We start from the raw sequence: 27,670 nt of genomic DNA on the forward strand, positions 1-27,670 counted from the left end.
GGTTAATAATTGGAAAGAAATTGATACTTAAATTTTGAAAAAAATATAACCATACCAACTGTTAAAATGTGGATTAGGAATATATGGACATAGCACGCCTTGAAGAAATGAGACTCCGACTAATAGATAAATATGACCAATTCTTAAGGAATTGGTCTCCTTTCATCGACTTTTTGGAATCATGTGATGCAGCGGTATCGTAAAGATTGCTGATTTCAGTTCATGCCGTGGATAGATCTACATCTCCGAATAAAGATTTGAAAATTTCTCTTTTAAGGGGCCTTCTCTCCTATTTCTACTTTCTACTTTTTTTTTTTTTTTATATACACACTTCACGTTTTTGTATCCTCTACCATCTATTTTTCCTCTTTTTCCCCTATCTATTGTCTTCTTTTTCTTGTCTTGCTTACTTCCTTCTCAAAACATAAAACTAGAGGTTGTACATAGAATGGATTACGGTATGACATAGTTGGCACCTAAAATTAGGTTCCACTGTACTGTTTTGTACTGTATTAACTTCTAATAAAATAAACAAAAACAAAAAAACAAAAATAAAAATAAAAATAAAGAAAGTAACAATTCAATTTGCCCAAGGTTTCCAAGTCTCCTTCATTCTGAATAATAGAATGGTTGGCGGGGGGGGGGGGGGGGGGGTGGAGGGTGACGGCAGGTAGAGAGATGGTGGGAAAACGGGCGCACACTGGGACAAGTTGAATCAGTTGTGATCTTATTGAATGACAATACTAGTTCAAGGGACCAATTGGGGGGAGAGTTCCTTTCACAGTGTGTGGAGAGTCTGGCCAGGGGTAACGTTGCGGGGAGGGCAGGAGCGTTGTGAAGGAGGGGGTCGATGATCATGCCGGTAACCCACTCACTCACCGCTGCCGCGGCGCTCCGGTCGCGGAGTCACCGCATTGTGGCCGGGGAGGGAAGTAGCTCAGGTGGATGCGTGCGGCCGCCGGGACCTCAGCGCCTTCTGCCGGCCCGCTCACCTCTGGTAGTGCTCTCCGTCTGAACACCTCTCCCCTGCCGCTCGCCGGCCTCGCTCATGTCAGCCGCTTAGTGAAAACTATGTATAAACACTGCTGTAATTTCTACACGGTGAAACCAAAATGTATAAAAATAGCCTTTATTAAAATCTGACATGGTGCACTTTAACCACATGTGATTTTTTTTTTTCTATTACAAATCTCAAATTGTGGAGTACAGAGGCAAATAAATAAATGATGGGTCTTTGTCCCAAACATTATGTAGGGCACTGTACCTGGAGTACATTCCTGGATGGTATTTGACTTAAATATGCACTTAGGCAATATTTCTCTAGTATTTCCAAGAGTCTAGCTGAAACTACTATTTCCACTATGATGTCTAAAATTGGGTCACTTGACCTTTAAATCTTTTGTGACACAGAAACCGAAGTCACATTTGGAACTATTGAATGTTTTTTAGTAAATAAAATGTGTGATGTAACAGGAAGCCTCCTTACACTATGATCTATGACAGTACGTACTCGAGATGATACAAATCCACTATTGCAACAGTCCAGCTGGTTTGCAGGTTTAAAAAATTCATAGGAATATAATTTAAAGTGATACAACATTAATGTAGCTTCTGTCATGTCATAATTAATTAATGCCTACTAGAAATTATCTAGTAGTTCAAAGAAATAGCGTTTCAATGCTAGAATTCAAATCACCCAGAATGATTTTTAAATTACTAAATTTACATGGTATGGTAATACAGTACAGATTTTTGATTAAAATTTGATTTGAGTCACATTCAAATATCTCGACAAGGAGGCAACTTGCAAAGGCCAGCTGCTTCCTCGAAAGGAAATGAAAACCAAGGGGAACAATCTCTCAGGCCTCCTAGCAACAGCAGGTCAGTATCATTGGAGGTCTGACTGCAGCCTGCCATTTTGACCAAACAGGGTAGATGCTGTGATAAAATAATCGAGGTAGGGGATAAATGCCTTTTATACCTGTTGTTATAACGTTGAAATTTTAATCCGGTAATGCAAGCAGAAACAAAATGTGTGCTTTGCTGCTGAGAAAACTAATCAAACAGTCCTCTCCACCTGTAGATATGTATGATACATGTTCCAGAGGCATGGATCTACTGTAACTTGCTGGCCTAGTAGCTGCACAGGGAGGCACAATCCCTTAAATGAGTTTACTTATGAGCAGTTCATATTCATTCAATAAACATGTTAAGGCAAAGATATAAATATATACAATGCATGAACCGTGCATATATTTGTATATATTTGTATATATTTATTACTTGAATAAAGTCTATTTTGAAATTTTAAAAAAAATGTTAAGGCAAAGATATACACCTTAACATCTTTCAAATATAATGTTTGACCTTTGAAATAAAAGGAGGTGAAACTAACCAACTATTTTTCTGTGTTACAGACATTACATAATACAAAGTATTGCACCACCTACAACTCCATGCAGTACTGATGTGTGTGATAGTGATTACACTACAAGCCGATGGAAGAGTCCCAAATATTACATGGATCTGAACTCTGATTCAGACCCTTATCCACCTCCTCCTACTCCTCGTAGCCCATACATGTCAGCTGAAGAGAACTGTGAAAGTTGCCCGCCATCACCCCCTTCCACAGAACGAAGTTATTTTCATCTCTGCCCGCCACCACCGTCTCCTTGTACAGATTCCTCCTGATCAGAACAAAATAAACATTTTTATAATTCTGTACATAGCTTTAAATACATACAGAGATAAAGTATATTTTATGAATTAGAAATAGCAGGTGGGTAGGATTATCCAAAGGAAAGTGTACAGAGATTGTGAGAAGAAGCAATGAAATTTTGTACAGATGGAAAGAAAAATATTTATGAATTTCTTTTTCAAGTAAATACTCCACTTGCATCCTTGTGTCATACATTTATTGTACAGAGCGAGATAGAGGAGCAAAAGTATGAAATGTTCACAAATGCTAGCTCAAGCAATAGTATGCTTCTGTGCTGTACATTTCCAGTGATATTGGAAATGAAATTATAAAATGCAATATTCATTGATACTAAAATGGACAATTGTTTCTTTTATACCTTTTGTACCTATTTATCAAAATTATATTTTCTGTTCTTTAGAGTTTAAATTTCACATTGATGATATTATCAATCAGATTCTCAACATGTTCTATTATTGAATTATGTTCAAAATACACAACCATCAATATATATACCACTAGCCAGAATTTCTGTATGTTCAGTATCAGAGCAGGTTCAGTTGTGTATCATTGCTGTTTGTAAGGATTGTTTATGAAATTAATTAAACTAGCACCTATCAAGCTCCGAGAGGGTGCAAGTTTATAACTGAATAACGTGCCACATCTGTGTTGTAACTTAACACAGTTACTGAGAGGAATCTCAGTGTGGGAAGTTGTACTATACCATTGGTGCATTTAAAGAGTACACTTGTGTGGTTGGGATGAAAATGTATTGAATAAAATACTTAACCCTAAACCTGACCTAAGGTACCTTACAATAACCAAAACAGCTGATGGTATAAACAGATCAGCATTCCACCCTCTTAACATGGATATTCCTTACTTTGATAAGCACAAAATTACCTACAAAACATTACAGGGCAAAGTTCTATCTGACTGGTGTGTGATTTGTAATTTGATGTTAAATTATTTATCATGGATGGCAAAACCAAACTTTTTCCATTAGGACTTATTTTAATGTTTGGCTATTTTTCTTTTGCTTGTATATACAGAATGTTTTCGCTGTCACTACTGAAAGTATTTGTAGAATGCCCTTTGTAAATCAGTTATAGAACCTTGCACACCAGTAATAAATAACTAAGATTTTTTTTTGTGTGCAAGCTGCCTTATTTATTCATAGCATGAATTTTCATGCTTATACCACTAATTTGCTGTGGCAGTGTTGAATTTAAGATGGGAGACTATTTCCAAAAGTTTTTGACAATATTGACGTACGTTTTATTTTTAACAGTTGCAGGACTTTCCATTTTTCAAATTTATCTCTATGCTGCATCAATGTTAAATATGCTTTAACTCATTAAATTTCATTATGAAAATAAAATTTACCGATTATATATGATTTTCAGCAGCACAACTGCAAAACAAAAATACTGTTTTTAGTGCAAAAGCACGCCGACTATAGCTTTATAAGACAAAGCATTTTGCAGAACTTTAGGGCATCTTTAGTTGTCTTCATTGCAATCACTGTAGTTGTTGTAGGTTAAGCTGCAAATGTGCAGAATACAGTTTTCTTTATCTGTATTTTGAGATCAAGTTCTGTCTGATTGAATTGTCTAACTATTACAGTAAGGAACATTATACCATAATTTCAGAAAAATCTTGTAGTTTTCAAATGATTTGCGAGAACAGCTGACTATGAAACATTTTGTGTTAAAGTGGAGGGGCATATTTCAAAATGTTCCCTGTTTTGGCTTTAACTTTGTACTATGCTTTCCATAATTATTTTTAAAACCTTAGCGAAATGTACACTTTGCTGTACTCGTATGTAATCACTCTGATTATTCTAGAAGTATTGTTTCAATCTTTTCATCAATACAATTTTTTCTTTATTTTGCTGCACAAAACATTTGAATCTATCATAAAGCAAATCAGACTTCCAAAGACTTCTTGCATTAGTGCCTGGCTTTCGACTCAAATCAGACTATACCAGACTATAGGTGTCAGGTTCAGGGCCAGCTCAGTCCTTTACTGTACTGAAATGCACCAAACGCATTAGAGACGGTGTATTTTCTTCTCTGTGATTCCGCTTAGAGTTGGTATAGGTGTGCACCCTGAATGGAATTCTCTGAATGATGGTAGAGTTGGGTTTTGATTGGAGAAAAGTTATGGGAAACAAGTCGGATTCACATTGGTTGTTGTTAGGTGTAAACCACGTTTTAATGTTATAAACAAACAGATCACTAATATTTTTCAAAGTGGGACTTGGATTTTATTTGCCATTTATCAAATTTAAGAAAAATAAATTCCTTAGAGGAATAATTGGTGGATTTTTTTCATCATTAATTACAGTAAGGGACATTATTATACCATGCTGGTTATTAATATCATCAGTATAGAATTCACATTACCATTCACTTTTCTTCAAGAATGCCTTCAAAACACCAATCACACCCATTTGGCGGACTGCGGGGGTGATGCGCCGTTGTGTATGGCCGCTCCTCCTGCAGTCCGTCCTTTCACCCTTATTTATTTTTATTTTTAGTCCTGTTGGAGGTCTTCTTTTATGTGGTGGGTGGGGGAGGGGAAGGGGGAAATTATTTTTAACCCCAGTCCTACCTGGTCGGAGATGCGGTTTTTCTCCGAACCGCATCTTCGTCCTCTCTGTGCGGCCTAGTCGAACTGGAGCAGCGCTGGAGCGGCGTTTCCTGCGGGGACTGCAGCTTCGACGGCGGTGTAGATGCTGGGACACCTACAAGGAGCGGGCGATGCCTTGCCGGGTCGCCTTGCGGTAAGCTCCGGGGCACTGTTACCGCCGACAGCACCGCAGAGCCTGGGATCCGAGATCGCCAGAGTCGGAGGTTCGGCCGGCGCGGCCTGTGAACTTTGGTCGTTGCAGTCTTCGCGTCGGGAAGCGGCCGCTTCAGTCCAGGCCGCTGATGGATGTTCACCGACGCCGATGGTCCAGCTTCGCGGCAGGAGGGCCTGAAGACACCGGGCTGGCTGAGGAGGCCAGATATAGGCCCCGACCTCGGGTGGACTATGAGGGGGAGAACTGGTTATTTTTGGTGCCTTCCCTCACAGTGAATTCTGCTGTGGGGGGACGTTTCATGTTGATTTCTATAGTGTACTGTTTCTGTGTCTTTTTTCTTATTCTCTTTTTTCTCTTTTTTTGATTTGTATGGATTTATTGCATTGATCTGTTCAATTAATTTAATCAATCTTTGTAAAGCACTTTGGTTCAAATACTGGTTTTGTTGAAAAGTGCTATATAAATAAATATTATTATTATTATTATTATTTGTACATTGCGCTGGTTAGTGATTTGACAATGGTGTCCTGAGACAAGGTGGAACATTTTTGTAAGTTAATTGGACTTGAATGTGCATGTTGCTGTTATTACTGATTTCAATTCTGCTTCATAGAACTGAGATTTTATCTGACAGCTTATTTTAAGTAACCGAAAATACCCACAAACAGTAATAAAATTAACATAATAAACAATGCCCTATTAGAAAAAAAATGGTGAAAAATTAATTCCTAACCAATAAATGTCGATTGGCGAGAAAGTCATAGGATTGGTCACACTAAAGGCTTGGGTCTTCTCAGTGCATTTTTGTCTGCTTCTGAAATTCATCCCATAATATCTCAGTTATTTTTGTTTAGCCAATTTTGCACCACGAACTGGGAATTAATTTCTAGTAAACATGCTTAGCTCCTCCATTTTTATTTTAATCTTATGCCTCATTTGAATTATTAATCGACAGGTTTTCCTGTCAGTTTATTATAAATGCATGAGTGTACGTGAGATTTGAAATGTACAATTTGTTGTCACTGTGATCTCAGTAAAATTATGTGAAAACATCAGTGTAAAAAATTGGGTGGAGGAGAAGGATTTACTGTCTTCTTCTTGCATATGGAGTGCACAGCCTAAAGTTGTAGCACTACTTGTTCTATTTGATCTTATTTGATTGTGCACGCCGGGTTGATTGCATTCATCGAACCAGGGCAGACCACGTGAAGGTTGCAATCTTCCACCCCAGGATTTACTGTGAGGTGAGGAGAATGGTTCCTGTATTTTCCCATATTGCATGATACATGCTGTTTCTTATGTAAGTAATAGCCCTGCTGATCTGGGAACGTTTAATATGGTCAGATGCTCAATTTTTCAAGGTTCGGCCAAATTACTGTGATTAATTGCTATATTTTGTGTGTATTTGTGCAACAATCTTTTTTAGTTTTATGCAATACCCTGTATGTCAAATATTTAAATAGAAAAGGGCTATTAAGTTTAGGATTAAGATGTCTTTTTCAAAGATGCATCTAATTAAATTTGTTTATTATGTAATCTCTCTAACATGTGTAATATTTCCCATTTCAGTTCAACTGTTTAATTCTCTTTTAAAGCAATTTAATCCCACTTGTGGTAGATATATTCCAATCACTGCTTAAAAAAACCTTTTTTTCTTTTGTTCCTATGGATTTTTTTCTAATTAAAATCATTTTGTTCACATCTTCGCAACCGTTAGTAATAACATTCTCAGTCAGGTAGTTAAAACAAGTAGTGATTTACAAAGTCACAGAATACAGCATATAATCCTCCAACATTTTCGCCACTTCCAACGGGATTCCACTACTGGCCACATCTTCCTATCTCCACCCCTTTCTGCTTTCCGCAAAGACCATTCTCTCCGAAATTCCCTGGTCAACTCATCCCTTCCCACCCAAACCACCCCCTCCCAGGTACTTTCCCCTGCAACCGCAGGAGATGCAACACCTGACCCTTTACCTCCCCCCTCGACTCCATCCAAGGACCCAAACAATCTTCCCAGGTGAGGCAGAGGTTCACTTGCACCTCCTCCAACCTCATCTCCTGTATCCACTGTTCCAGGTGTCAACTTCTCTACATCGGCAAGACCAAGCGTGGGCTCTGCGATTGTTTCGCTGAACACCTCCGCTCAGTCTGTCTTAACCTACCTGATCTCCCATTGGCTCAGCATTTCAACTCCCTGACCCATTCCCAATCTGACCTTTCTGTCCTAAGCCTCCTTCATTGTCAGAGTGAGGCCCAGCGCAAATTGGAGGAACAACGCCTCATATTTTGCTTGGGGATGTTACACCCCAGCACTATGAACATTGACTTCTCTAACCAGACAGCCCTTGCTTTCTCTCTCCATCTCCTCCCCCTTCCCAACGGCACCCATTTCTTCTCTCCAGAGATGCTGCCTGACCCTGCCTTGGGGTTGATTTGGGTGGGAAGGGATGAATTGACCAGCAGGTAGACAAAAGTGCTGGAGAAACTCAGCGGGTGTGGCAGCATCTATGGAGCGAAGGAAATAGGCAATGTTTCGGGCCGAAACCCTTCTTCAGACTGAGTTATTCCAGCATTTTGTGTCTACCTTCAATTTAAACCAGCATCTGGTTCTTTCCTTCACAGTTTACTAGTTTGCTTCTGTTCTAATATTAAATAAGCCAACACAATTTTAATCAGAGATGAAAAGTGGTTAATATTGAGATGATCAAAGAATAGGAAGGAAATTAAATTTAAGCCATAAAAATATATGCACAACAATAAATCTGAATTTGAACCAAAACCTGGTAAAACCTGTTGGATACAGTGGCTCCAAGTGAAGAAATGTTGCTTGTTGCAAGGACTGTTCTGATAAAGGTTTTAATTTTGAATTTTTATCTTCAGCCTCACCACAATCTCCACAAAAAAACACATTGCTCATTGGCAACATTGATTGTCATTAACCTCCTTAATTCCAAATGAAAAGCCTTCAACATCTCATCAACATCCTTAAAATGGTGTTCCTCTGATCCAAGTTCAAGTTCAAGTGAGTTTATTGTCATGTGTCCCTGATAGGACAATGAAATTCTTGCTTAGCTTCAGCACACAGAACATAGTAGGCATTTACTACAAAACAGATCAGTGTGTCCATATACCATAATATAAATATATACACACATGAATAAATAAACTGATAAAGTGCTAATAACAGATAATGGGTTATTAATAATCAGAATTTTATCCAAGTCAGGTTTAATAGCCTGATGGCTGTGGGGAAGTAGCTATTTGTGAACCTGGTTGTTGCAGTCTTCAGGATCCTGTACCTTCTACCTGAAGGTAGCAGGGAGATGAGTGTGTGGCCAGGATGATGTGGGTCTTTGATGATACTGCCAGCCTTTTTGAGGCAGCAACTGCGATAAATCCCCTCGATGGAAGGGAGGTCAGAGCCGATGATGGGCTGGGCAGTGTTTACTACTTTTTGTAGTCTTTTCCTCTCCAGGGCGCTCAAGTTGCCGAACCAAGCCACGATGCAACCGGTCAGCATGCTCTCTGCTGTGCACCTGTAGAAGTTAGAGAGAGTCCTCCTTGACAAACCGGCTCTCCGTATTCTTCTCAGGAAGTAGAAGCGCTGATGCTAGAGCTTTCTTGATAATTGCATTAGTGTTCTCCCAAGTTCAGAGCCCTTTTAGATAAATATTTAACATAATTTCATTGTAGATCTCTTAAATGTTGTATTTATTTTTAGTTATTATTAACCTGAACATGAATGCTGATTAAAAATACTTCTTCACTGTCAATTCTACTCTCTGTTATCCCTGTTGCATGTGTACTACCTGGAATAAAACCATTCAGATGCTTTATGTGCTACCACTGAGTTGTAATCATTAAACCTTTGTTTTTGGACCCATTTCATTTCCAACTTCGAATCAGAGAAATAAACCTGTAAACGTTTCACCCGTACCCATATTGAAGTACCTTTAATCTACTTTATTATTTGTGCTAATGGTTACTATGCATTTTGTTAAGATCATAACATCTGTCTGTCCTGTACCATAACTTTGTGTACCCACTAAATATCTTAGTGTTGTATAGTTGTGAATAGTATAGAATCTTACAATCAGCATTCCTATTTGATCATTTTAAATTCTATCTTTATTCAACATAAATTGTGCAAAATTTAAATACTATTCCACCTCCATAAAATCAAGTTCAAACATTCTTGCCAATACTTGGAGATTTGTGAGCTTTGTTAACTTACTTTTTATTTAATTATATTTAACCACGTCAATCTCAGTCTTGTACTTGACATATAGAAAGAACCAGCTTCCTGTCTTGGCAATACTCCTTTCATTCAGTTACTCATTGTTGGACACAGAGGGTTCAATCCACCATTCTTCATTCTTTGCCCCAAAAGTTCCTCGGATCCCCAAGCATCTGTTCAAGTCTGTTCCCCAACCCCCATAGGAAGTTCCTGAATTTAGTATTGAGTGAGGAATCATAAATTTTGATATGCATCTTAACTCTGAACAAATACGCTATGTTTGAGCAGTAACTCAAGGTGTTATTGCAGTACAGTAGATAAATGAGAGGGACCGAAGGTCAGCTACGTGAAACTATTGCCATGTGTCCTGTGGTCAGTCTAGAAAATCTGCTTTTTAAAGATCCAGAGAATTAATGTATGTTAAATTCAGTAGTATTTTGATTTTTAATAAATTGAAAATAATTCAAATACTTATCTATGTTTAGTTTAATCAACAATTTAGTATTCATGTCATTCCCTCAACGTGTGAGTACAATGAGGTAAAGCAATGAAAAACACAAACAACAACTAAAGATAGATATTACACAAAATAATAATTTGGCCAAGTAGAATAATGAGATCTTGGTATAGAGACATAATACATTTTTAAAGAAAGCAACTCCAATTTAGGTGCAAAAAAGGTAACGTTAAATATGTATACTCCTTGCATAGTCACATTTGGAGTACTGCAAGCAGTTCTGATACAAAATCTACAAGAAAGCATAAATGCATTGAAGGAGTACAAAATTCATTACGTGATGCAACTACTGGGAAAGCTTGAACAGATGGGTTATTATTTTCCATGAAAACAATAATACTTAATGGGGCTCGTTTAACATTTTACATAGGCTTGTTATAAAGGCACAGTGCCTACTTTTAGTTAAGCCTTTCAAGTCAATAAACACACACAGTTAATAGAATAATTAATTTTCTAAGAACTATCGTTGCACACTGGTGTAAATGTAAAATGTACTGCTCCAGGACAACTGAAGCCAATAACAGTGACACCTGGGGGCTCACATATACATGAGGGAGATGGAATATAGGGAGGGGTAGAAGAAGTAGTTAGAATGTAAATATGGAAACAAAATGCTGGAGTAACTCAGCGGGACCGGCAGCATCTCGAGCATATTTCACAGTGGGACTCAGCAAACAAAATGTAGTTTTCTGAAAAAAATGCTATAAAATACTCAAACAGGAAATAAGTAGAATCACTGACTGATTTGATCTTTTAAAAGTGCTCGACTGCATGGAAATTCTGCAGTTACAAGCTTTGAAAAGTCCAATGCAAATAGACTGACTATAGCAGCCTTTTAGCTTGTTACTGGCAACTCAATGAGGTTGACTTTACTTTCTTAGTCAGCAGTCTTTGTGCTAAATAATATTTTTCTCTGATTTTTAAATTTGTGGCCAACATTTGGTCTATTTTAACTTTCAACTCTGGTTCACTGGTTCTTGCATGTTGAAACTATGCTTCTATTTCCTTGTATAAATGTTTGTAAAGGCAACATGTCTACGTTTGTAATAAAGATGCTGTTGATTTTTATAACAAAATATTTTTGTTAAACGTGCATGTTTTTTTTGTCCGTTGAAATTCATCCTTTAAATGTGCTATTGAATGGGCAGAGCTGTAAGAGGTAGCCTCTGGTGAAGTACGCCATGCAGTGGAATGTCACCAAAAAGCATAATTTTTACTGTAAATAGAAAATAATGAAGCTCTTTATTTCCACTTAAGCAACTCTCCCAGCAGATCAGTTATTTGTTGTCACAGAACAAATGTTCATAAACACCATTCATCTATTGATTTTTATATTGCCCAAGGTTTCTAGCCATTAGCAAGACAACCGATGGTGTTGCCATCAGCTTTAATCCTGTCAACTTGAATGGACACTACATTGCGTTCAGGTTTATTTCTTCCTATTCCAACCAAAAAAAAACAATAATGAATATATTTATTAAATAGCTGTTTAATATTTGGTGAAAAATCTTTTCAATTATTCTACCAGTTTGGCCCTGATAGAGCTTATTGTAGTTACAGTCTTCAATTATAGTCCAATGACACACCAGACACATTTTACACCAGGCTGATTAATAAGTAAAATCAGAGAATTTTGCGACTTCCTGATCACTACCTCCTGTTAATTATTTATTCATCTGACAAGTGTTTTTAAAAATGAGCAGCATAAGGCCCTCACTTGGCAAATGAGAAACTTGTAGGTGATAAATTGTAATATAGTTTGTGGTTAGCAGCTCTAAATGACAAATACGAGTTTTGACGAAAACTTTGAATGTGGAAATTTGTTGTCAGCATACAGAAGTGATGTAAAGCATACAGTTTCCATCTGATGCCGGGCTACTCGGCAGTACCTGACAGTCTGCTCCATTTTAAGTGATTTACATCAACGTTTGTCTCAATTTTAAATCGGCTCTGGTGCACCAGGTAAATTCCTCCTTCTCAGTCAGGCTGACACTGTGTAGTAATGAGTAAGATGTTAAATCAATGTTTCCAGCCAGGAGACAGAGCAGCGCAGTGACGTTTTTAATGAGAACAGCTGAGCTTGTGAGTTTCCAGCCAGGAGGTGGAGGTGCAACAACGGGAAGGTTGAGCACCGAAGAAGAAGAAAGTGTAATGGATTGGTCTGTTGAGAACAGCCGTTTGGGGCAGGCTATATTGAGACACGGTGGGGGGTGTAATACTGTTGAGACTTTGGAGAGGCTGCGTTGAAGATGCAGAGGGTGATGTCAAGATAAGATGATGTCTTCACTTTTGTAACCTTTTTCTTTAGTCTTTGTACAGTTGGGATCAAAGATACGAGAGTATCTTTGGTTGGGATGGCAGTTAGGACAGTCCTGATGCTCCTCCTGCAGGATGTGGGAAGTCGGGAAAACCTCTGTCTGTGAACTACACCTGTGGGAAGCGCGTTCAGCTGAGAGATCCTGACTGACCACGTGAAGGAACTGGAGCTGCAGCTGGACGACCTCGGGATAGTCCAGGAGCCTGAGAGCATCATAGGAGGTGATCACATCTAGAGTGCAGGCAGAAAGTAGATGGGTGGTCACCAGGAATGGTAAAAGGAATAGGCAGAGAACACAGGAATCTCCTGTTACTATTCCTTTTTGGGTCGTGTTGGGGGGGGGGGGGGGGGGGGGGGGGGGGGGGCGTGAAGGAGCCGCAGACAGGTCACTGGCACCAGTTTTGGCTCTGAGGCACAGTGAGGTTGGGTGAAGTCAGATAGTGCTACAGTGATAGGAGACTTTATAGTTAGGGGGACAGACAGGAGATTTTGTGGTCACAAACGGGACTCCGGTATGGTGTGTTGTCTCCCTAGTACCAGGGTCCAGGATGTTTCAGAACGGTTGTAGAACTTTCTCACAGGGTAGGATAAGTGACCGGAGGTTGTGTGCATATCGGTACTGATTAAATTGTTAGCGAAAAGGATGAGGTCCTGCATGCTGAATATAAGGAGTGAGGAAAGAGCTTAAAAAGCAGGTCCTCAAACGTGTTGATCTCTGGATTATTCCCAGTTTCTAGTGAGGACAGGAGTACACGGATGAAGGCTGAGGATTTGGTGCAGGGGGGAAATGTTCAAGTTTTTGCATCATTGGGATCTATTCTGGAGCAGATGTAATCTGTACAAGAGATACAAATTGCACCTGAACTACAGAGGGGCCAAGCTCTTAGTGGGGGCAACAAAGCTTCCTTAATCAATATATAGTCTAACTAGAGCAATAAGACCTCCTCTTGGGGAGTGAGGTTGTGCAACTGACTTAAGCCTTGGTGGTGGAACACATTAGGACCAGCAGTTAACGTTCTAAACTGAGGCAAGGCTGATTTTGGAGGCATCAAGTCATGCAATTGCTAGCTGGGGTCGTCTCTTTGCAGGTAAGGGGATGGTTGGCAAAAGGAAGGCTTTCAAAGGTGAGATAGCAAGAGTACAGGAGCAACCTGTTCCTTCGTTTACATATATAGCGTGGAAACAAGGCCTTCAGCCCACCGAGTCCTCACCAACCAATGATCACCCGTACATGAGTTCTATCCTACACACCAGGGACAATTTACAGAAGCCAATTAACCTGCAAACCTGCACGTCTTTGGAACGTGGGAGGAAACCAGAGGTACAGGGAGAGCCTACAAATTTCTTGCAGCAAAACCCATAGTCAGAATCAAACCCAGGTCCCTGGTGCTGTAAAACAACTCTGCTGCTGCACCACCGCACCTCTCCTGTTCGAGCGCAGAAGAGATCCACCAGGTGAGATATTTAAGATTGAGTTCAGGAGCGCCTTTTTGCACTCAAAGGGTAGTCTAAATGTACCAGAGCTGCCAGAGGATGCTACAGGGGCAGATACAGTTATGAATTTTAAAATGCTTATGGACAGATATATTACGAGGAAGAACTTGGAAGGATATGGGCCAAATTCAAACAAATGGATGTGCCAAAGGGCCAGTTTGGTGCTGTATAGCTCTATGACAGAAAATATGGTCTACTAGAACTAAAGGATGGCAAGGCACTGTTTTAAACAAGAACAATTAAGTTAATCTCATTTTCCTGACCAACACTTTTTTTGTTTTTTTTAGTATGTCCAAATATGTGTTTTAATGTCTCTCAGTGTGCCTCGTGTGGGGGATGGTGAGGGGGGGTAAGGGAGAAACCGCTTTTGGTCGCCTCCTCCACGGAGAGGCGACTTTTTCCATGTCACCTCCCTCGCAGCCTAACACCAAGGATTGGTGCGGCCTTTCCCGGAGTCGGGCCCGGAGCTGCAGCATGAAATTTCTCTGATCGCTGGCCCGCGGACTGTTCAGTCTGAAGTCGCGGTCTGCGGAGCTACTAGCTGTAGCAATGTTACAAAATTTTGAGATTTTAAAAATCAAGTCTGCAATTTATCCCATCAAATAAAGCATAACAACAAGTTTAATTTGACACCAAATTCACTTTCATATCTCAAGTATTAAAGTTATGGCCATATTCATACTCGGAAATTAGCATCTTGTTCCCTATTGATTTTCTATGGACATTACAAAAAAGCTGTGATCTTGGATAGTCAAAAGCCCGTAACTTTCTTAAGAATTAAGAGAACTGAATGAAATTTTCACTTATCATAGATTGAAGCATTCTGAAAAAATATAAACCAATCTTACTTGGATGACCTGAAATTAAAGCATATAATTAGCTAATTACCTAATTGTAGCTAATTACAAAATTGCTACAAAATGTGACAGAAATGGTAATAAACAACCAGACTGCCTTGAAAATTCAAAAATGTGATATTCTCAAGATCAGAACTTTAATATTATTGTATAATATGCTATGTCAGTTATGGATAGGTAAATAAATTACAATTTCTAGCAAAAGACCAAGTCTTTATGCAGAAGATCAGCTGTTAGCTGGTACATTGGCACATCATAATCAGTAGCATCATCATACTCCTCAGACTGCAACCAATAAGCAACTCTGTACACGTTGTTTTTCCTCAATTTTTCAATTTTGGCATTGTAAACTACAAGTTTTTGATCTTCAAACCACGCATGGCATGCCTTTCTGCCAACTACTCTCCCACTAATAATGTCGTGTAGATCATCACATTTGGAATAGTCCAAATTCGGATAAAATCTGCGAATGCTGTCTAAATCAGTCTCTTTCAATTCTTTCCCTAGTTTTTTCCTCTCTTTCGTGTCTCGAGCATGCTCCTTGCCTTTCTGTCGCTTGATGATTTCTGCTCTCAATTCCTTCTGTTTTTTCTTCCGTCTGTTCCTCTGCACTCTCCCCCATGTCACTGCCTTACAGAGCACCTCCTCCCTACGATGCTCCTCGAGATTATCAAGGAAGTTGACTGTTCTATTCTTGCAGGCCCGCATCCTACATGACAAATAACACATGGTGGCATTGGGAGATTTCTGTTTCGATGAACTAAACATCCCCATTATCTCCTCCGCATCAATGTTGTGTGATCTTGCTGATGCAGTCTCCTCCTTCAGTTTCTCAGTAACATCAAGTTCAAAGTATTTACTATACTACCTCTCCAACACTGTGATGACAGCTTGAAGACAGCTCCTCATCTTTGAACTGAACTGTGGATGTACTGGTAGCTCCTGAAGTTTTGTCAATGTGGCATCAAGATGTACCTCTTTACCGAAGAAATCTTCCCTTGCCAATATCAATTCCTCTGGATCTTCTGTGGCTTCCTTTAGAGCAGCAATCACCCCTTTAACCACTTTGATGCCATCAACATGGTTGATCTGATTCTGGCTTGAAGTGTAGAAGCGTTTCAACCATGGCCCAGTCAGATATTTGCCAAGTAAGCCCAATATCTGAAGTTCTACTTTTGCTTCAGCCTGGGTGAAGTCATGGAGGATGGCACTTTTCAACCCCCCACAGGATATTCTGCTATTCAGCAGGGCAACAAAGGCATCATAATGTTCTATTAGCTTGCCACTAATGTGAAACAGTATGTGCAATCTGTTGCCACGATACCGTGGGAGGACACCTCGGGGGATGTTCCTGTCATCTAAAAATGCGACAAATCCTTTTGGGTCCCCTTTTCCGTTTTTATAACGAAGCTTGCTCATCTGCAGAATGGCATTTACTGCTAGACAGTCTTTCCCAAACAAGAATTGTCCTCCAGATTGTTTCTGCATTTTTAGGGCTGAGCGAACTGATGTAGCAATGGAGTCAAGAGGATGCAAGCGGCAGTAGAGCTCGTTCAAATATTTACCCCACTCACTACTCACAATTCTAATAGCAGCATGATTTGCTGCACACCGGTCACTCATTGTGTTTGAAATGTTGGCGATCATATTTTGTCTGGTTTCTTGATAATTTGCTTGCAGATTGAAATAGTGTAGGTTTTACATAAATTGTCAATTGTTTCACAAATATGTTGTGCATAGTCCTCAGCAGTCCCACCAGCTAATTCCTCGATTGCTGCAGAGAGACATTTGTTTGTGGTGGTGAAATGAATGCTGTTAATGTGGATCTCTTCCTGGGGGTGGTTGTGTCAAAACCCACAGTCAAACCCTTTGTTGCAAGGAGCATCTCTGCTGTTTGCAACTCAGCAATAGCCCCCAATTCTCGGGCCATAACTTCAACTGCACTGCGTTGTGGAACATGATCCAGATGAAGTCCACTCCGCTTGTAGAACTGGCTTATCAGGATTGGAATGTTTGCTGTGGGAGTTTTGTTTACAATACAGTCAAACACATGCATCCTTATTGTTGAGGAGTAAGTTTTCTGGCCCACCTTTGCCTTGACAATACTGGCAGCCTGCAGAGTTTTGATTGTTTCTTTGAGGACAAGAATGTCAAATTCGAGGCGTCTCACATCCTCTTTCCTGTCCTTTAAATATTCTTGACATTTTCTGAACTGTTGAATTGAAACAATTTTCCTCTTTTTCGTACTGCCACGAAACATCAGCAATTGTCTGTGTGCTTTTTTAAGTTTCAAAAACTCTGCCTTGGTGTTAGAGAGCTCTCGTGCCAAAGTGTTATCATGTAATTTGGTTTTGAGTTCCTGAATCTTTCTGTCCTTTAAATCTATTTGCTTTTGCTTTCTCTTTAAGGCTTGATTAACTATACGTTTGGGAGTTTTCAACCGTGCCCTAAGTTCACTGATCTTTGTGTGATACTTTGTTGAAAGAGCAGCCCTGGATTCAGACACAAACTGCAGTCTTTTCTTCAATTTCTGTTTCCTTGGTGAAAGACTTAGAAATTCTCTGCTACATCTTGTAGAAACACCAGATGTCGATGGCATTGGTTCAGGTGAGGCAGTAGCTGTCGTTGGCGTTGCTAGATTCAGTGGAGAATGCAGACTATGACTGTCATCGCCCATGTCCTCGGTCTCTTGAAATATGGGCACTTGGCTTTCAGCTGATGTCAAGAATTCAGGATCTTGAGCACCAGACAGTGGAATGTCATCTAAAGAAATGTGTCGACTGCCTTTTTGAAGTTTAAAAGTTTCATCACAAATTTCCATAAATGCTCCAAATTCCTTGGGATTGGTGAGTTTTTTAAACTTAAGCAAAGTCCGTTTAACGAGAGCCTGCACTTAACTTAACAGCAGCACATGAATAGGGTGATTTCACCAAATGTCAAATAAGCGTAGATCCCCCCCTCACGTGACCGAAAAATTTAACTGGAGGACATATGTCACTTCGGTACATGTTAGTGAATGGGGAAACACGCACTTTCACACCCGTTAAAAACATGGAAAACGGCCGATTTTTTAGCTGAAATTTTCTGTGCTAGTCGGGGTGACCATGAAGCACAGCGACCTAAAAAGATAGAAAGTAAGGTAATTAAAGAGGGAACTGAAGGTGGAAAAACAGCGGAAGTGAACAGCAGACATTTGCCGTGGAGATTTACAGGTCCAAAATATCGGGAATTATCGCGTTTGCTCGCTGAATTTCATCAAAAGTAAGGCATTATTAACATACCTACTAGCTGCAGGTGCAGCTCCGGAGCCTGGGATCCCTTGTTGGGGACCCCCGGAGAAGAAGAGCTCCGACCCGCTAGCCCGTGGCCTTCAACATCTTGAAGCCGCGGTCTGCGGAGCTTCTAGCCGCAGGCGCAGCGGGGACTTACAGGACTTAGTTACTTACCATCCGGAGCGGGATCCCTCGCCAGGAGTCCCTGGAGAAAAGCTCCGACCGCTGCACTGCGGCCTACGTCATCCTGAAGCCGTGGTCTCCAGTAGGGAAGCACCGATTCGGGACTTACCTTCCAGACGAGAGGGCCTGTCATCTGGCCGGCCGTAATGGTGACTGCGGAGGTTATAGCCCCGACCACACAGGGGGAAATGGGGGAGGACTGACTGTACTTTGTGCCTTCTACCACAGTGAAGAATGCTGTGGTGGATGTTTGTGTTAAATTTTTATTGTGTATTGTGTGTTCTTTTTTTATTGTACTGCTGCTGGCAAGTTCATTTCACTGCACTTTATTGTGTATGTGATGAATAAATCAGATTGATTGATTGATTGATTGCAGTGCAGATTATCTGGTAGCGCAAATTGGTTGCCATGCTTCCTACCGTAGAAGAATGCAGTTCAGGACAGTGAAAAGAACATGAAATTCACATTCAGCTGACCTATTCTCCTATTAATGTCACTAAGCGGGAAAACGCGCATAGAAAATGTATGAGGATGCTGCCAGGAATCAGGGGTCCGAGTTATAGGGAAAGGTTGTGCAAACTGGGAATTTATTCCTTAGAGCGCATGAGGCTTCGGAGTGACCTTATAGAAGTGTATAAAATCAATAGGATACATGCAGAGTCTTTCCTCCAGGATAGGGGAATCAAGAACTTTTTCACTCAAAGGGTGGTGAGTATATGGCACCCGAGGCAGGCCAGGTACTATAACAACATTTAAAAGACACTCGGACAAGTAAACGTATAGGAAAGGTTTCGAGGAATGTGGGCCAAATGCCGGCAAATGGGACTAGCTTCGATGAGACATCTTGGTCGGCATAGACGAGTTGGGCTTGTTAGTATTATATCATTGACATTGTATTTGTATCATATCATTTGAACATCTCTCCTGAATGCCGACGCCGCCGACAGTGGCGCAGTCCCTCAACACTGCAAAGGTCGTGCCTGCCCACCAGAGTCTGCAGCACTAACGATGTCAACACAAAATGATTTGTGCCCCAGTCACTCGCTGCGAGCTGTCTATCTTTAATAACAATGCATATGAAACGGGGATGAGAGGGAAGACTTTACGTGGAGGGGCGGGAGCAGTCATATTCGCGGATATGTCCGGAGGCTCAGTGCGGGAGCGGGCGACGGCTACAATCCAGTTACTAGCCACCTGGAAGCTCGATTGCAATTGGGTGCGTGTGGCTCCGTAGGTGGTTACAGTGGTTTCCGTAGTGTAGTGGTTATCACGTTCGCCTAACACGCGAAAGGTCCCCGGTTCGAAACCGGGCGGAAACAGTTTTCCCGATATAAATACCATTATAAAATTTAATTTTAATCATTTTTAGCTAAATATATTATTGCATATCTATCCGTGTAAATGTTGTTTTTTTTAATGTTGGGGCATTCTAATCTGCCCAATATTTCAAGGAATTCAGTAGTCAATTTTAATAGTATGTTAGATTGGCAAATTATAATAAGAGTGTAATATTTCTGCATCTTTGGATGGATACAGTGATTGGTAAAATTGGGATTATTTGATCATCAAATATACTAATGATTATTAAATAAAGTAATGTTAGTCTCACTGAAACAAAAGAAAATGTTCAAAACAACCTGTAGAGGCTGCACTCTCGCACAATAGGCATGTTAACAGTCATATGAAATGGGAAAGAAATATTAAATTGCTGAAAATTTGCATGATGTGATCAATGATTTCCATTAGTCAGAAATTATGTTTTTCGGAAACTTGAATGTGAGCTTTTTCAGTTAGAAAACATCTGCGTCAGTTGGTAAATAAGATAAAACACTTTTAGGTTGCAGCTCAAACTGTTAAGTGGAGGCTGGAAAATCCTGCAGCTGGTTTAAAGAGATGGCACATGTTAATTGATGCGGAATCAGGCTTTTAAATGGCAGAAATAGAATGTGAACATTAGACTGCCTGCTATCAGATAAGTTAATGAAGCGTGTAGATCATTTTACTCTAAGATTGACTTTTTAAAATCAAAACCAAAGCTTTTAATGGTCATGATATTCTTGAAGAGCCATATCACACAGAGTTATGGACGTATACTACAAATACATTAGTTATTTAATCTAATTTTATAAATTACTAGACCAAGGGGGGTTGCGGGGGCGGGCGGCCTGCGGTGTCGCACACACATTAACCACCCCCCACACACAAACCACCCCCCTTGATATTATATTAATATTATTCATTGCCCCCTTTTACCCCATCCCCGCCCTATCCACTGACGTAGGGGGGAGCAGGGGGAGTGGGGGAGAGCAGGGGAAGGGGGGCGAGGAGGCCTCGGAAGCCTAACCAGATTACTGCGTGTTCAACGGCTTCAATCCAGAGCCCGGGGGAGGAAGGCGGCTGGGCTGCGGGCGGGGCTGGGCGGACATCCGGCTGAATGAGTCAACTACGATCGGGAGGCGACAAAATGACTGAGTCGGGAGCGGAGGACGAGGGGTTTTACGTAACTCATCAGCGGCTTCAATCCAGAGCCCGGGGGAGTGGGCGGCGGGGTAGGGCGGGGCAGACAGCCAGCTGAGTGAGAGTCGACTGCGAGTTGGGGGGGGTTTTAACGTAACTCGCAGCTCGTGCAAAAACAGTGCCCAGCAGACTGCGCATTGAAAACTGCACAGCTGGCCGCGAGGAGCGGAGCCATTGTGACGTCATCAGCTCGTTAGCTTTAAAAAATATCAGATTTGTGAACAATTTTAATTAAAAACTCGGGACATTATGAGGCGATTTTCAAGATCATAAGGTAAATCTCTATCGGAATATGTAAAAATTTCACCGTTAGCGCGTCGTGTTTTTGAGGAGATGTGAATCACAGAAAAACACACAAATACATCCTATTTAAAGATCAGAGTTTTATGTGTATTGATAGATCTTTTCTGACAAGCATAGACATAATAATATAATAATAAAAATTATATTTTTTATTGTCATTGCACGTCAATGCAACGACATTTAGTATGCAGCTTCCAACCGATGTAAAAGAAAAGTAAAATAAATAAATAAGCTGTTTGACGTGACCATCCGAGGGAGACAGTAGAGGGGGGTGGGGGGCACTCAGCAGGGCCGGTTCAGAGCCACTATAGCTCTGGGGATAAAGCTGTTTCTGAGTCTGGAGGTTCGGGCGTATAAGACCTTGTAACGTCTGCCAGAGGGAAGTAGTTCGAACAGTCCGTTACAAGGGTGTGAGGAGTCTTTATGAATGCTGACGGCCTTCCTGAGGCACCGTGTGTGGTAGATGCCCTCCAAGGCTGGTAGCTGTGTCCCAATGATCCTCTGCGCTCTGTGGACGACGCGCTGAAGAGCTCTCCTCTCCGCCTCCGTGCAACTGAGATACCACACAGAGATGCCATAAGTTAATATGCTCTCTGTGGTGCAGCGGTAGAATGTTGTCAGCAGCTGTTGGGCCAGACCAGTCTTTTTCAATGTCCTCAGGAAGAACAGTCGTTGCTGTGCCTTCCTGACCAGCGCAGCGGTGTTGGTGGACCATGTGAGGTCCTCAGAAATGTGAGTGCCCAGAAACTTAAAGCTGGACACTCTCTCCACACTTTCCCCGTAAATGGAGATTGGGACGTATTTTCCATTATGGGACCTTCTGAAGTTAATAATCAGCTCCTTGGTTTTGGAGGTGTTTAGTGACAAGTTGTTACGTGCACACCAGTCCGCCAGGTTCTGCACCTCGGCTCTGTATTTTGTTTCATCACCGTTGGTGATCAGTCCAATCACTGTTGTGTCGTCTGCAAACTTCACGATGGTGTTGGTGTCGAATGCAGGAACACAGTCGTGAGTGAAGAGGGAGTAGAGCATGGGGCTTAGTACACAGCCCTGTGGTGTGCCGGTGCTCAGGGTGATAGTGGAGGACAGGTGCGGGCCCAGTCTCACTGCCTGCGGTCGCTCCGTCAGAAAGTTCAGGATCCAATCGCATATCGGCGAGCTGAGGCCTAGCTGGTGGAGTTTGGTGGTGAGCTTGGTGGGGATGACCGTATTGAATGCAGAGCTATATGGGTCAAATGGACTCCTGCATAGTGATTTTTATAATTTGACTCCTAATTTAAGTGTTCAGAAGAAATATCTCTCTGTCCATAGTCTGATTTCCCATAGTTGAACCTGATCAGACAGGCCTAGAAAAAAAGCAAACTGACCATAAGACTTCAGAAACCAATAAGAACATTAAGCATTTAATGTCTTTGAAAAGTAATTCCTTTTGTTGTATGTCTGAATTACTTCTTTTATTTTTATAATTGGATTAAATGATACAAGGTTTTTTTTTTATCAGAAATCACTATTAATGCTATTGGTGGATTATGGATTATTTCTGTAAGAAATGTTTGGTCTCGTAATTTGAAAAAATAAAAACCTAAAATCTGGTATATATTCTTTCACCAGCAGGTGGCAACATTGTCTATTTAAATATGTAACATAAACTTGTTAAGATTGATACCTCTCCCTCCTATTCCCAATATAACTCCTCTACCCATTCCCATACTGACCTCTCTGTCCTGTTTTCCTGGGCCTCATCCATTGTCAGTGAGGCCACATGCAAACTGAAGGAACAGCACCTCATCTGCTTACAACCTAAAGATATGGACAATGAATTCTCCAATTGTAGGTAACTAACTTACAAATAACCCCTCCCACCCACCTCCCCTTGTCCCACCTGGGCTTGCTACCATTTCTCCCCTCCCCTCCCTATCCCCTCCCCTGTCCACCTAAATACCTACATTCCTTCCTCAGGCTTCACAGTTTGCATCTCTTCCAAACTTATTTGACACATTCTGCCTTCACGTCTCAGGCCTTTGTCAAAACTTCTGCCTATCTAAACCCTCACTTATCTATATCCACTGTCACTTACTAGGTTTTGTCCTGTCCTCCAGCTTTCTCTCTCTACCCCCCCCCCCCCCCCCCCCCCCCACAAGTAGTCTGAAGAAGGGCCCCAACCCAAATTGTCACCTATCCATGTTACCCAGAGATGCTGCCTGACCTGCTGAGTTACTCCAGCACCTAGTGTCATTTATTTTGTGAACCACCATCTGCAGTTCCTTATGTCTAACATTCTTGATTATTCTCCTCATTCTGAAGTATGACCTTGCATTGGAAAGTGAGAACAGTAAAAATAGCACCTTGATTGCACAAGAGAACACATCAAGAGGCACAGGCAAGCACATGAACAGGTAGGGGAATGGGAGGATATGGAACATGTGCAGATTGGTGGGGATTGGTTAAATTTGGCAACATGGTCAGCACAGATACTATGGCTGTACTGTTCTATGTACAATGTAACATATTTGGTTACAACTGTAAATTTACCTTTTTAACTGGATTTCTTAAAATATTCAAAATGTGAAAAACTGCTTATGAAATTTACTAAATTACATTAAGATTAAAGAAATGGAATAGTGTAATTTGGTTTATTATTATCACATGTACTGAGGTACAGTGAAAAGCTTTTATATGCGATCCAGTCAGCGAAAAGGCTATATACGATTACAATCAAGCCATCCATAGAGTACAGATACAGGATAAAGGTTATAACGTATAGTGCAAGCTGCTATTGAAATAAAGATTTAAAAGAGTGGAGCGATTGTACTGAATGATGGCAGATTCACACCTGGGACCAAAAACTCGCCTGGCTTCGGGATCATCATCTTCCTCCCAAGTCGCTCAACAGTAGCCAAATAATCCTGATGTCGGAAACAATGCTCAAATCTCCCCTAACCATATCTTCTCTGAATAGGCAATTGGACTTTAAGTATAGCACCTGCATTGGTTGTTTGTTTCCCTCATTATAATATGAATTAGCATTCACAAAACTTGCATAAAAAGACTTTTGTGGATATTAGCCAGAAATCTTATTTACACATTTACAAACGTCCACGATTACAGACTTTCCTAAAAAAGTGAGGGAGGATGAATGGAAGAGATGCAAGTAATGGCTACAGACTTTTGCAGACCTTTCTGATTAAATCTGGATCAGGCACATATGAAAATGAAGTGCTCCCTCATCTGCTTCAGGTCATTCCAGGCAGAATCTGGGGAAAGAAAAACAGAAATTACATTTCAGGTTGAAGACTCTTTGTCCAGTTCTGAATAAAAGTTTTGATCTTAAACTCTCTCTGTTTCATTCCATTATTTGACTTGCTGGGCATTTCCAGTATTTGCTCTTTTTGTTTCAACTTCCAGAATCTGCAACTTGTTGATTTTTATTACTTGTCTCCCACCACATTTGCTTGCAGGAAATTCACAACCACTTCACATCTAACCTGCTAGATCCATGTTCGGCCTCAACGACATCATTAAAATCCAGCATACTTAAGTTAAAAAACACACCTGGTGACTTTATTCAAGTATCATTGGTGCTTGCTCTGGAGATCAAAATAAAACAGCATTTTGTGTCTACCAAAATAAAGCAGCCAGCAAATAAGTGACCAGGGCGATTTTAAATGACTTGCCGGCATTCACAGGGAAAAGATGCACCTGGGAAAGGTTAAGATCACCCCATATTTTCCTCTGCAAGCTTGACTAAACTTGATTTACAAGGTTGCTAGAAGTTAAACTGCAAATGAAAATCAGGTTAAACAAAGCACATCGTCAACCTCGAAATATTTTGAAGAGGCTTTGCAGGAATTGGTGAGTGTTGCTTTTTTCATTCCTAATGCCAAAATGCAAAAGTGGAATTGTTGCATAACTCAGTTCTGAAGAAAAAGCTGTTAGACATCTAGATAATGACATTCAGAGAAAGGAAAACAACCAAAGGAGGCAATGAACTTAACTGGAAGCAGTCCCACTTCTTCTCTCCATCAATATTCATAGCCTTCCTTAAAAGGAAATTGTATCACACAAGGTAAGCAAGTTTAACATCCCCATGCAAGAAGTGAAAAGTTACAATTGCTAAAATGACAGGCAATTAAATTAATTGTTAGTGTGCATCCATTGGTTGCAATTATAACAAATGCAATATTCAGGTGTATTAAATAGGACATTCTTTATGATTTAAGGCTTGAACAAATGAACTTATTAAGTTGCAGGTCAGAGTTTCCCTGCTGTTGAGAATCAGTTACCTGCACGTGTTGATATGGCAGTGCTTCAGTGTTAAGAACTTCATGTAATATTTCCTTGAATTGTGCACCATATATGACTTTTGTACTTCAAAATGTTCTCTCCTCTCTTTGTTTCAACGTGGGATAACCAGTAATAATTACTGCAGCAAAAAGGTTCTCAATACATTTTTGTCATTGTTGACATAATGTTTTCAAAACTTTAAAAAAAATGCAAGACTGTAATTCAAATACAGTTTTTGATCATGAAGCAGGTCCAGTAGGCAGAGCTTACATAAACCTAAAGAGAGGTCAGATTACATCGATTTTAACACCAGGAGTCTGACAAGTAAGACTGGTGAACTGAGGGCACTGATTAACTCCAGGGAAAATTATATTATTGCTGTGACAGAGATATGGATGAAGACCCATCCACCCCAATCCACAGTACCAGCCCATCCACTCCAACCCACAGTACCAGTCCTTCTACCCCAATTGATGAGGGTTGTGCAGGTCAGTTCAAAAACCTGATGGTTGTGGGAAAAGTAGCTGTTCCTACACATGGTAGAGTGGGACTTCAGGCTTCTGTACCTCCTGCTCGACAGTGGCAGCAAGAAGAGGGCATGGCCGTGATGATGGGGATCCTTGATGATAGATGCTGCCTTCTTGAGGCGGTGTCTTAAGTAGATGCTTTTGATGATTGGTAGAGTTGTGAGCTGTGTTCACCACTCTGTAGCCTCTTGCAGTCCTGTGCGTTGCAATTGCCTTACTAGTCAAGTTGCAACCAGTCAGGGTAATTTTTACAGTGCATCTATTACAATATGTTGAAAAATTCAATGATATGCTGAATCTCTTTTGAGAACTGAAGCGGTCTTTTCTGAGGCAGTTGATTTACACCATAAGCATCCTATTGGGGCACTTCCTTATGGTGGATATAAGTATTATTAGTAATTAAGAGAGTATTATGTTGAAAGAATTCAAGTACATTGCTTTTTCACCTGACAGTGAGAAGAAAATAGCTGAAAGAGAAGGTTTTGTATCTCCTGTAGAAAATGATACAAAGATAGGGCAGAGGTAACAGTCCCTTCAGAATCCTTTACAAAAAGAGTATATGCTTGATGCCATTTCACAGGAGGTAGTGGAAATAATAGAAGATAGCTGCCTAAACATGAAGGATAAATCAATGGAAAGAGAGAATCTGAGAGGTAGAAGAAGCTTAGGAAATGGGATGGATGTGATCAAAGGCATTGTCAGCTCATTTCTCCCTCCCATTTCAACATTTCTCTACAACAAACATTTTTTTTTTCATTCACATGAATGTGTTTGCCATCTTGTAATAATATAGATTAATTTACATTGTTTGAATATCAATACCTTCTGAAAACACTGTTTTTGTTGCAGTTAGAATGTATGAAAGTGAAACATGAGTGAATGTTGTCAAAATGTTTCACATTGATTTTATTTTCATTGATGCCCATTTTACACCATATCACAATGTCAATGTCTACCCAAATGTTTCAGTCCTACGCACAGCAGCACCATTGCCTGCTTAGAGTAAACTTGGAACTAATACAAAATAGGTTACCATGTATCATAGTTTATAAAATATTTTTTGTACTGGACAGCTTATTTAGAAAAATATGGGCATAGATGCACTTCCACATTATAAATAAAACAAGGCTTTTTTGTCTTAAATGGAGATAGCTTTCTTACCTTTGAAACATTGTTGAAAAATAACTTAAAAGCTCAGTTTTCTGCCAAAATTAAAACTGCAAGCATTCAGTTTAGAAATCCCAAACAGTCTTCTTTACTACTAACATAATGTTGGTGGTGTGTTAGAATTATACATTCAAACACTGTATATGCTTTTGTAAAAATTGCAAATGGTTTTGTTCTTATTTCTATTTCAGGATGTAAACGTACAACGTTTTAAAATGATCAAAATTAGTCCTGTAAAAATTGATAGCATTCTTGGAAGAACATCAAATCAACTAATTTAAGATAATAGATGAACGGCTCCAAAAACTATTTATTAGGACATACCACGAAGCAGAACTTTTAAGCCATTGTTATCGGAATCTGGAAATCAAATTTGAAATTCGTTATAATGCTAAATCGCAAGTCGCAACGCAATGCTAGGCTGATAAATAAGTTCAGCAGAGAATAAGGTTGGATTATTTTAGAATGTTCCTCCTTATTCTGAT

General features: G+C 40.3%; 2 protein-coding genes and 1 non-coding gene across 4 annotated transcripts in view; all 3 read left to right on the forward strand.

Moving 5' to 3' along the window:
- Nucleotides 1-5,917, forward strand: part of LOC129705712 (low-density lipoprotein receptor-related protein 5-like) — a 159,515-nt gene extending 153,598 nt beyond the window's left edge. For both annotated transcript variants that reach the window (XM_055649453.1, XM_055649454.1), the window contains exon 23: nt 2,418-5,917. In XM_055649453.1, the coding sequence (XP_055505428.1) occupies nt 2,418-2,691 (274 nt within the window). In that variant the 3' untranslated portion in view covers nt 2,692-5,917. The remainder of the gene's footprint in view (nt 1-2,417) is intronic.
- A 112-nt stretch (nt 5,918-6,029) lies between these two features.
- LOC129705713 (uncharacterized) overlaps nt 6,030-27,670 on the forward strand; it is a 144,783-nt gene continuing 123,142 nt past the window's right edge. Inside the window, exon 1 of the mRNA XM_055649456.1 lies at nt 6,030-6,751. The gene's annotated coding sequence lies outside the window, so the exon portion shown is untranslated. The remainder of the gene's footprint in view (nt 6,752-27,670) is intronic.
- Nucleotides 19,634-19,706, forward strand: trnav-aac (transfer RNA valine (anticodon AAC)). The gene has a single exon. It is a non-coding gene; the product is annotated as a tRNA-Val (tRNA).

This window comes from Leucoraja erinacea, chromosome 18, assembly GCF_028641065.1.
Source record: "Leucoraja erinacea ecotype New England chromosome 18, Leri_hhj_1, whole genome shotgun sequence".
Lineage (NCBI taxonomy): Eukaryota > Metazoa > Chordata > Chondrichthyes > Rajiformes > Rajidae > Leucoraja > Leucoraja erinaceus.